Source organism: Hakea prostrata, chromosome 1 (genome assembly GCF_041222555.1).
Source record: "Hakea prostrata isolate BN-2017 chromosome 1, UWA_Hpros_2, whole genome shotgun sequence".
Taxonomy (NCBI): domain Eukaryota; kingdom Viridiplantae; phylum Streptophyta; class Magnoliopsida; order Proteales; family Proteaceae; genus Hakea; species Hakea prostrata.
In genome coordinates this window covers 73,704,117-73,714,585 of record NC_142600.1, presented here as the reverse complement: position 1 = coordinate 73,714,585, position 10,469 = coordinate 73,704,117, and the positions used below count along the sequence as shown (strand labels likewise).

General features: G+C 39.0%; 1 protein-coding gene and 1 pseudogene across 2 annotated transcripts in view; one reads left to right on the top strand and one right to left on the bottom strand.

Moving 5' to 3' along the window:
- The window catches only part of LOC149029970 (ascorbate transporter, chloroplastic-like), a 64,910-nt gene extending 58,978 nt beyond the window's left edge, over positions 1 to 5,932 (top strand). Inside the window, exons 8-10 of one of the 2 annotated variants that reach the window (XM_089142286.1) lie at positions 2,911 to 2,976; positions 4,262 to 4,346; positions 4,444 to 5,932. In XM_089142286.1, the coding sequence (XP_088998412.1) occupies positions 2,911 to 2,976; positions 4,262 to 4,346; positions 4,444 to 4,541 (249 nt within the window). In that variant the 3' untranslated portion in view covers positions 4,542 to 5,932. The remainder of the gene's footprint in view (positions 1 to 2,910; positions 2,977 to 4,261; positions 4,347 to 4,443) is intronic. The other variant, XM_089142285.1, reaches the window with a different exon arrangement.
- Positions 5,844 to 7,596, bottom strand: LOC149029969 (cytochrome P450 86A8 pseudogene; annotated as a pseudogene).
- Between the last annotated feature and the right edge of the window lie 2,873 nt (positions 7,597 to 10,469).

The window sequence follows — 10,469 nt, the reverse complement described above, 5'->3', positions numbered from 1 at the left end:
GCCACGGGTTAAGCCAAAAGGAAGTGGAGGAACCAAAAGAGATGGAAGTAGAAATAGCCGAGAGGGCCCGGGGGCGGAGCAGGAGGATTTTCCTCCAAACCCATGAAGGGTTGGAGGGCATAGAAACAGTCCAGAGGGAGTCCGACTGGAGAAGAAAGGAGTAGACCCACCTAACCCAAATAGAGTAATGTTTTGAGGCAATTTTCCAGATGAGTTTGAGAAGGCATGTAGAGTTAACATCGGTGATCCGGCGGAGGCCAAGACCGCCTTCTGAAGTAGGGCGACAGATGGAGGACCAACTGACCGGGTGAATGAAGCGCGAGGCTTCCTACCCTGTCCAAAGGAAGGCACAAAATAAAGATTCCATCGCATGGATGGTGGATTTGGGAATGGAGAAGATTCTGCACCAAGCAGAGATAGGAGGACTGGAGCACGAGCGGATGAGAACGACTCAACCGGCAAAGGATAGGAGTTTACTCTTCCAAAGCTGCAATTTCTTGCGGATGTTGTCAAGCATTGGAAGGCAGTGGTGTCGGGTGAGCCGACCAAGAATGAGCGGGAGACCAAAATAGACCACAGGGAAGGTGCCGGGCGAGAAACTAGAGAGCTAGAGAAGGAAGGCTCGAAGCTGCTTAAGGACACCTTAGAGGATGATGGTGGATTTGCCGAGATTGACCCAAAGGCCAGAGAGGGATTCAAATTGCGAGAGAGCTGAGAGGATAGAGGATATGGAAAGGTGGTCCGCTTTAGAGAAGATCATAAGATCGTTGGCAAAAGCAAGATGGGTAAGGTTTATGGATTTGCACTTGGGAATGGGGGAAATGAGGAATTGATCAGTTTTCGTTTGGAGGATACGGGATAGGACCTCCAAGGCTAAAGAGAAAAGATAGGGAGAGAGGGGATAACCTTGGCGGATATTGACGCGGGAAGGGAAGAAGCCAGCCGGGGAACCATTGGCTAAGATGGAGAAACGGGGAGTCGGGGAACCATTGTTTAGTTAGTATTTGTTTGCTTCGTTTCTCTATATATTACTGAATCACATTATGACATGAACAGTGCGATCACTTGCAGCCCTCATTGGCTTTGAATAGAGTGGCATTGTGAAGCAGGTCTCAAGTGGTTGACTCCAAATGGTAGGGATAAGGCTCTGTTGAGTGGAAATAAACATTCAGTCACTTTGGAAGTCTAGAGAGAGAGAGCGCTGGCAGCTTATCTGAAACTTGTTCTTCATACTGTCTTTGTTTAATCATCTTCACATGAGAAGATGGAATCTCTCTCTCCAGCCTACACGACTTAATATATCTTTACTTGTGTTGTGCGTATATCATCAAAAAGAGAACTGGAATACATAGGACAACTTTAAGTTTTTCTTGCACAAATATATGTAACACTCTCTCTTTAGGATATGCTAAGGACTAAAGAAATTGATGAGAAAGCAACCAGTGGAATGTTTCTTCTGTTTTAAATAATTTCCTATATAATTGAAGCATGGACAGGTGTCTCAACCCCTCAATATGTATATGTATGTCTGTGTGTATTAGAGACCTATGTAACGATAATCTTTTCTTTCTTCATGTCATTACTTGCAGGTTTGTTTTTATATTAAGAAATCTCTCTATGTAGGAAGCCGTTGTTGTTTGTTTGTTTGTTTGGCATTTTTTTATGGGGTTTTGGGGGGTGGACCGTGAACTGACGTGTACATTAAGAATGGGGCCTTAAATAGGTTAGCTATAAAGGTTAGAGGATCTTCCCCCACCCCACCCCACCCCACCCCCCCCCCCCAAAAAAAAAAAAAAAAAAAAGGGGGGGGAGATGATGAGAAGGAAACAACACCCGGAACTCAACTGCCTAATCCCACTTATCTTGATAGCAATCTAAGCCGATACTATCTGTAGCATTGCAACATGATCCACTGATATGATGATCCCTACAGCTTAGTGAAACAAATGTAATTTATTTACCTGATGCCTTTTGTGTTGTGTCTTCTCTTTTTTGGAGAATTACAGATGTTCGTATGGCAGAAACTGTTAAATTAATCCTTGTTATGTATGTTCTCGGGTTCTCATGAGTCAAGCAAAAGTTGAAATGTGAAATTAATCCTACACACACACGTGTATTTTCTTTCTTCATGCCAACACATACGGGCTTGTTTTTGTATTAGGAACCTCTCTATGTAGGAAACTGTTGGTGGTGGGGAGAGAGGAGAGCATAAACTGACATGTATTATAGAGCAATAATTCCTTAAATAGGTTAGTTACAAAGGTTACCCAACCCCCAAACCCCCCCCCCCAACAAAAAAAGAAAAAAGAAAAAAGAAAAAAGAACAAGATAAAAAAAAAAAAAAAAAAAAAAGGGTAAAAAGAGGATGAGAAGGAGTCAACCCCTAGAACCAATCTTCTAATCCTGCTTATTTTAGTATCAGTCTAAGCCCGTGCTATCTGTGAGATCACAATATGATGCACTGATTGATGTACCCACACAGCTTATTGAAACAAATGTTATTTATTTTCCCAACACTCTGTGTTGTATCTTATCTTTTTTGGAGAATGACAAATGTTCGTGTAGGCAGAAAACATTAAATTCATCATTGTTATATATGTTCTTGAGATCTCTTGGGTAAAGCAAGAATTGAAATTCATCACTAGAGCAGAACCGAGTTCAACTTCTTCTTCCCCTTTTTTGTTAATATTCATAGTATCTCTCTTGCGTTCATCATTGATGAGTATTAGAAGCAAAGTGATCAATTAGCATTCTGTATTCCTTCATGATTTTTTTTTTGGTGTGGAAGAATTATCCCTCATGATTGCTTTTGTTGTTTCTCTCAATTTCACATCATTTACTATACTGTTTCCCTGTTTCCCCCAGTCAACAGTTTTCATTTAATGATTGTACATATGTTATTTCTTACAGGGGTCAGATGCTTTTTCACAGTCTGGTCTCTATTCTAATCACCAAGACATTGGACCACGTTATGCAGTAAGTTTGCTGTGTTATTTTTCCTACTTTTATATGGGATCTTTTAATATGTTTTTTCTGGTTTGACCTCCAAAAAGGTTGCTTCCATGCAAGTTAATTTTCCTGCGTTGTATTTATAGATATATTTTGTTCGAAAAGAAAAGGTAACATTGCAAACAGAATGTGATAACACAACAGCGAAGGGTAAGTGAGTGGTTCATACACTATCCATAAGCACCAATAGGTCACTTATTGATCAGTGTGGAGGTTGTTGAAAGATTCATCTATTATGCGATCTTTGGGCTCTCAAGTTTGGTTTGTCATTTTTTATTACATCGACAATCTTTACGTCCCTTGGTTTGTTTCTTGTTCTTCTCCTTTTTTCTTTTTCTTCTTCTTCTTTCTTTCTTTTTCTTTCTTTCTTTTTTTTTTTTTTTCAAAACTTTATTTTAAGTTTTTGAGTGAATGGGAGGCCATTGTTTGGCGTGTTGGTAAAATGCTTGTGTTGCTATGTGAAGACACGACTTAAAATGCAAAATGTTAGGCTCGTCCAAATTTACCCTAACTAGGAACCCTGCAAAAACAAAACCTACAGCAGTTTACAGCATTGAGGGGTCAGGTGGGATTTTGATTAGGCAATGTTTTTTGTCCTGTTATATTCTTTTTTCCTAATTCTTAGGAAAATAAAAATATTCTTTTTCCTAATTTTGATTCAAGGCCTTAGGGACAGAGATTTTTGTATTTGATAAATGCTAGGAAGTGATATATATCTACGGAACACCAAAATTGCCACCTAATACACCAAAACTGAAGAAATAATTCAGACCAGGATCATGAAGTCTTCAGTAGACAACATGCATGGTTTGAGTTGGATATTTCAACATGTCAAGGGACCCTGACTGTTGGCACAGCCACACATATCTGCAAAATATTCCTTTTCATTGATGTGATGGGTACTCCGACTACGATGGGAGGAGTGATGCTGCAGATGATTCCATTAAGGAGGCACTGCTAAGTGGAAATAGGGTGGCAGGGGAGAGCCTTTTTTTTTAACATGAAAACTCTCTCATAACAAGGATAACACACAGCCCTTATAAAGTGATCTGGGTGCTGATTCATGCTGGTACTCGCCAAAATTTTTTTTGACAAGATGTGTTGAAATAGCAAAATAATTAGCAAAATAATCAGAAGCATCTAGTATAGTATGAAATATTAATGACAAAGATCTATAAACGTATCTCCATATCTTCATCAAAATAACTTGGCTCTGTCAATGCAATTTGTGATGTAAATTTGGTAAATATAGGGAGTGCTGCTGGGATTATCAAACACTGCAGGAGTGCTTGCTGGTGTTTTTGGCACGGCTGCCACTGGATACATTCTCCAACGAGGTATTGCCATGAAACCAACACTGTTTTACTCAATTGTTGTAGGTTGTTGCATTTGGCTGAACTTACTGAATTGATCTTTGGGTTTTACCTCTTGCAGGTTCATGGGATGATGTCTTCAAAGTTTCTGTCGCCTTGTATATCATTGGCACGCTGGTCTGGAACTTGTTTTCAACCGGAGAGAAAATTCTCGACTAGGGAAAATATGGAATGATAGGAAGAAACGGAATGGAAAAGATGATGTCTATTATGTATAATAAAGACTCTTTGAGTTCATGAAGGTAACAAGAAGAGAAACTTGAAAACCAGGTCAAATGAATGAAGCTGAAAGCCTGAAAGTGGAAAAATTCAGAATGACTCTGTTTTGGACTTCAATCTCCTTCCTGTGAACTAACTCATACTCATTTGAACCTTTGCTCCACCAATATGAGGTAGTCGCTCGGCTCGAAAAGCATCTTTGCACAGGTTTTCAGATTGCCTTGAATTTCTGCGTACATACATGTATTAGTTTAGAAATTTTCGTGTACCTCTTTCCTTCAGTTGACACTGTGCAGTAATTAGGTAAAAACTTCAATCTTAGCAGTGTTAACTTTTTCCGCAAAAAGCCATTAGAAATTAACTAGCAGCAGTTATTATAGAAATTATTAGTGTACTAGATTTCTTTTATTTTTTTTAGGGCTCAAGTTCTCTTTGGTCTTATTACTACAAAAGGTCGATGAGTGGTGGTTTTTTCTGCCATTAATTGTGTCCAAAACCACCACAAGACCACCTTCAAATGTGTTGCAGCAATTTAATGGTGGTGGTTTTTACAGTTTTACGAAACCTGCTACTAAGTACAAGTATTTTTTGTGCCACAAATTTGTGACGGTTTCTAATAAATCACCACTAATTGAAGCTAATTGGAGGCGTTTTTCAGTAGATTGTTGCCAACTAAAGTGTAGAAGTGTCATCTTTATATTGGAGGTTATCACCATCATCGATCCACGCATTAGATATATAGCTAATTCATGAGCCAGTTTAAACATCTTTTATGATATCAGCAACGATAGCATAAGGAAACGAATATTACCTGTAACCTTTTTTTATCAGAAAACCCAAGCCTAGTAAAACACATCAACTTTATATTGTCCCATATGCAGGTTCATGCAGAAGATTACAGCAACACCAACTTGGCTTCTAAACGAGCTCACACAGTGATAAGTGATGGTACAGTAACGCCAACTTGGCTCACACACTGATAGGTGATGCTACCAGCAACACCTGGGGCACCTCAACTGGCAGAACAATGTGACGAGATACAGTTACAACATGTCCCTTTCTCTCACCAAGCGATCAGATAGACCCCTTATGTAATGAAGATCGTCTAGCATCCCACATATACAACATACGTACCAACAACAATTTGTATCTATAGAAAAGACCAGAAATAAAAAGGAAACACATTAGTAGCAGTAGTAGTACTACTAGTAGTAGAAGTTCAAATACCAAACACTCCTCAGGTTATGCAGTCCTTAGTAATCCTTACTCATCCTGAGTAACATAGTTTAAGTAGCTTCAACGACCATCTAATCAACTACGGACGACAAGTTGCTCCCACAGTCGACGTTTCTGGCCGGAGTTGCTCCTTCCTTTTCCTTGCGTATTTCAGCGGCCACCGCCGTGAGATCCCTATGGTGCACTTTTACCAACAACCCATTCTTCATTGGCAGATTAATTGTTAGCTTCGGCTCCACAAGATGACCTGGTATTAATGTCAGCCGGTGCCTGAGCAACACTGCGATGGCGATGGATTTCATTTGTACATAAGCCATGTCCTTCCCTAAACACGTCCTAGGACCTCGCATTGAAAGCCAAGAACTCAAACTGGTTCTTCTCTTTGTAACTCTTCCCATCCGGTGACAACCATCTCTCTCGGACGGAATTCCATACAATCTTTTCCCCACGTCCACTCCATCCTTCCCCGCAGAGTATGTAGAGTAAATTACCTTTGAACCTGCTGGTACAAATGTGCCATTTGGCAATACATCATCTCTAACCACTTCCCGTATGTTTATTGGCACCGATGGATATAGTCGAAGGGTTTCTGACAATGCTGCTTTCAAGTAGTCTAGTCGACTGACCTCCTCGAACCCCAATGGCTCCTCCAACCACTTTGACATGTCATCGCTACGTGTATCCATTAGAACTCTGCAAATCTCGCGCAAGATCTTTTCCTCCACCTCTTGGTGCAGCATCGCAACCAAAAGAACCAGCTCAATGTCCCCCGATGACGTTTCTCGTCCAGCTATGATGAAGCTGAGTAATGCATGTTGAAGGGAGGTGTCGGAGGGGAAGAGTTCTTTTTGATTCATCAACCTAGAGAGCATGTCGTCGTGTGGGTTTTCTTTCTTTCCTGTTTGAAGATTTTGCTCTAGCTCCAGCTTACGTGTCTTGATGACATCTAATAGGTATTGGTCCACATGTTGAATGCTCCTTCTCATGCCAACCTCTAGCCCTAGCCGAAGCCGTTTCTTCAATTTCCATATAGCTGGGGGAACCATAAATCGTTGTAGGATGGCCTCAAGAACTACGTAAAATGCTGATCCAAACCAATTCTCTGGTAGTCCAGGGGATAAAGTCTGAGGGTCCTTTCCGAAGGCCAGTGCACATATGTTATCAAAAGTTAACCGAAGGAGGAGGTCTTCAAGATTGATAGTCATCGATTCCAGCTGGGCTATTTTGAGGATCGGACAGAACCGTTGCTTGATGGTTGTGTTTAGTTGTTGAGATATGACATGTCGAAGTCTCCTAGGGGTGAACTCCAGTGCAGTCGCTTTCCTTTGAGACACCCACATCTCACCATCGGAGTTGAAGACGCTGTCTCCTAATAGATCATGGAGTGTAACAAGCGTGGTGGCGCCCTTCGGGTAGTTCTCGAACTGGGTCTTTAATATGTACTCTAGGTTCTTGGGATCACACGTAATAGTCACCAGACCCTGTTTTTTCATGAGGAAAGGTACAGAGAAGAAACATGTCTGGTAGGTGCCACCACAAGTGTGTAGAATACTAGTGATCCAATCATGGAAGTGGCCGTAGTTGTGGAACACTCCCGGAAGACAACCAACTAAAGGCCATACTCGTGGTCCTGTTAGTGAACGTGAGGTAGAGGTGAACCACATAAAGTATATAGCAATAGCAACAAAGAAAAGTATTGCAGTTGATGCTTCCATTGTGAATGAAAGGGAAGAAAGTCACTAATTTCCGCCTCCGGCAATGTTTGATTAGCAGGGGGTGCTGGGGAATGTCACCCTAAGAGACTAAAGACATAAAATAGAAGTGAGAGAGGTGATTGCGAATAAAAGTGATGATAGAGCAATTTATAGATGAATGCTCATTGTTACTTTATAGATTGAGACATACCATTAAATTATTACATGATGAGACTGTTGGGATTGAGGGAAAGAGCCTTTTTTTTATTTTTATTTTTATCTATTTTTTTCTTCTTGTATATGGGTAAAACCTTACATAAACCGTACTCTCTCATTTAAAGCACTACAAGCAACTAAGAACATTTCGTATGGCTTCATTGCTCTGTATTAGTTGCGACCATTTTCTTCTTCTTTTTTTTTTCTCTCTCTCAAGGGTGTAGCAAAAAAAGATTAAAATGGTAGTCTAGATTTATCAGAATTGATTTGAATCATAGGCAGCTCAATGCGTACTGAAGTACAACCCACAATTATTAGGAGGGTGCCCAAAAACAAAACAAGAACATTTATTAGGAGGAACGAGTCAATCTGATTATACAGCTACTGACCGAGTTCAGACCCAAAAAGTAAGAGCAAGCAACTGATTGAATAGGCATTTTAAAGGGATTTATCAGCCACAGAAAAAGAAAAATGACATTTTCAAATGCTATCGCTTTGGGTGGAATAGATCTTCACCTTTTATGCTCCATAAATAACGGAAGAATCCGGAAGATATGTTGTCTAGGGTTCGGATACCTTCCTATCAAGGGAGAGCTATGTGCTTCTCTCATGTTTTTTTATTAAATAAAAAAAGTGGGGTACACTTCCATTGAATCTTTGTTCATTTTATAAGTACTTAGAGATATGCGCAAAGAGAGCATATATCTCTATCATGAGTCCTTAGAGGGTAGAGATCCCGACTCTGTTGTATACCGCAATTAAAGATAGTGTTTGCTGCTAGATACATTCATAAATGTCCCTCATAATATAATTGAGCACACGCCCAATGTGTTGTTGGAAGTTGGGGAGTTGGGCAATCTCATTTGATGCCATGTCTGACATGTTGGCGTATCACAGTTTTTTAATTGGAAATATCCTTCATTAAAATCCCCTGAGGGGTAGCTTAGTTGGTGAAAGACCAATACTTCCGAATTGGAGGTCAGAGTTAGAATTTTCTTATGGTCAAGAGCGAAGTCGTGCCTTATATTATGTAATAACCCCTATCCCCAATATATAAATTGCTCATTCTAGTGAAAAAAATGAAAATCCTCTATTGCTGTGGTCAAACTATATTTCAGTTAATGAAACCAGAGCATAAGTTTTTATTTTATAAATTATTTTTGGTAAATATCATTCTATTGCAACAATGGAACAACACATTGGCTTTGAATTCGCAAAAACAAAGAACCAAGGATCGAAATTAGGCCAAATGGTCCACCCTGAAAAAGTACGTGGCCCTCCTAGCTAGGTAGGTAGCCACACTACAACATTAATACATCTGCCGCCCAATTAATTTGCAAGCATCACTTGTCACTTGTACATATAAATTTTAATTTTTTAAGACTTTTGCTCTCTAATAGTTGAGATTTTGGCAGACTCTTTAGTTAGGTTAGTCCAGCGGTGGAGCTGCCGACATACAAAAAAAAAAAAAAAAAAAAAAAAAAAACCTTATGCAATTATATAATGCAGATGCCTCGGCTTGTAATAGTTCCTTTGATCAATAGTTTTGTTTTCTATAAAAAAAAATTTGCTACTACCATTCCCTTTTCCAAGGGTTGAACGTAGTGTTATATTCGTGAAATACAAGTAATTACAAGCATATGATATTGTGTAGCTAACGGGTCGATTTTAAGGAGATATACTACTTTAGAATTGAACTTTTTAATGATAACGCGAAAGTGCAATGATTCAAAATTTTTAATTAATTAATTAAACTAAATTAACAGATTTAAAATAAGCGGTCCTAACACATACATCTAATGTGATTGAACTGATAATAAAAACAAAACGGAAATAACCTACCATTCATCATCTAATAAATAGAAAAAAACATGAATAAAAGATGCGAACAATAAATAAATATAAACAAATAAAAGGAAAGTGATTCGAGTCTTCAGCTCTGGATCGAGGGAAGGGAAGTATAACAAAGATGACTTTGACTGTGAACCCTTTGTCGTAGCTTATAATCTACTAATCGGGGTCGGGGGAATGGATATTAAAGAAAAATAAAATGCATAAAGTAAATAACAGAACAAATAACAAAATAATAAATGAAAAAATAAAACCTTAACCAAATAGAGACATGACTGTAGGTATTTTTGATCAAGGACCTAAGGGATAGGAAAACAATAAATAAATACTGAAAAGTAAATTTTAAGTTAAGAATATGAAGGAGATAGATAGAAGTAGGAATGGAGGGGGGAGAGAAGATTATTGACGAATGCTACTTACTTGCATCCTCGAATCTCGAATGACAAAAAAAAACCCTTGAACAATTTATTCCTATCAAGGGTGAGCTATGTTTTTTCCTCATGCTTTTCTATTGTACAATAAAAGTGGGGTACACTTGAGACCCAATAAATCTCTATTCATTTTATAAATACTTAGAAATGTGTGCAAATAGAGCATATATCTCTATCATGAGTTCTTAAAGGGTAGAGATCCAAACTCTGTTGTATACCCCAATTAAAAGTAGTGTTTGCTGTCAGATAGATCCATAAATGTCCCTCATAATATAATTGAGCACACCCCCATTGTTGTTGGGAGTTGGGCAGTCTCATTTGATGCCATGTCTGACATGTTGGCGTATCACCTTAGTTTTCTAATTGGAAATATCCTTCATTACAATCCCTCGAGGGGTGGCTCAGTTGGTAAAAGATCAATACTTCCAAATTAGAGGTCA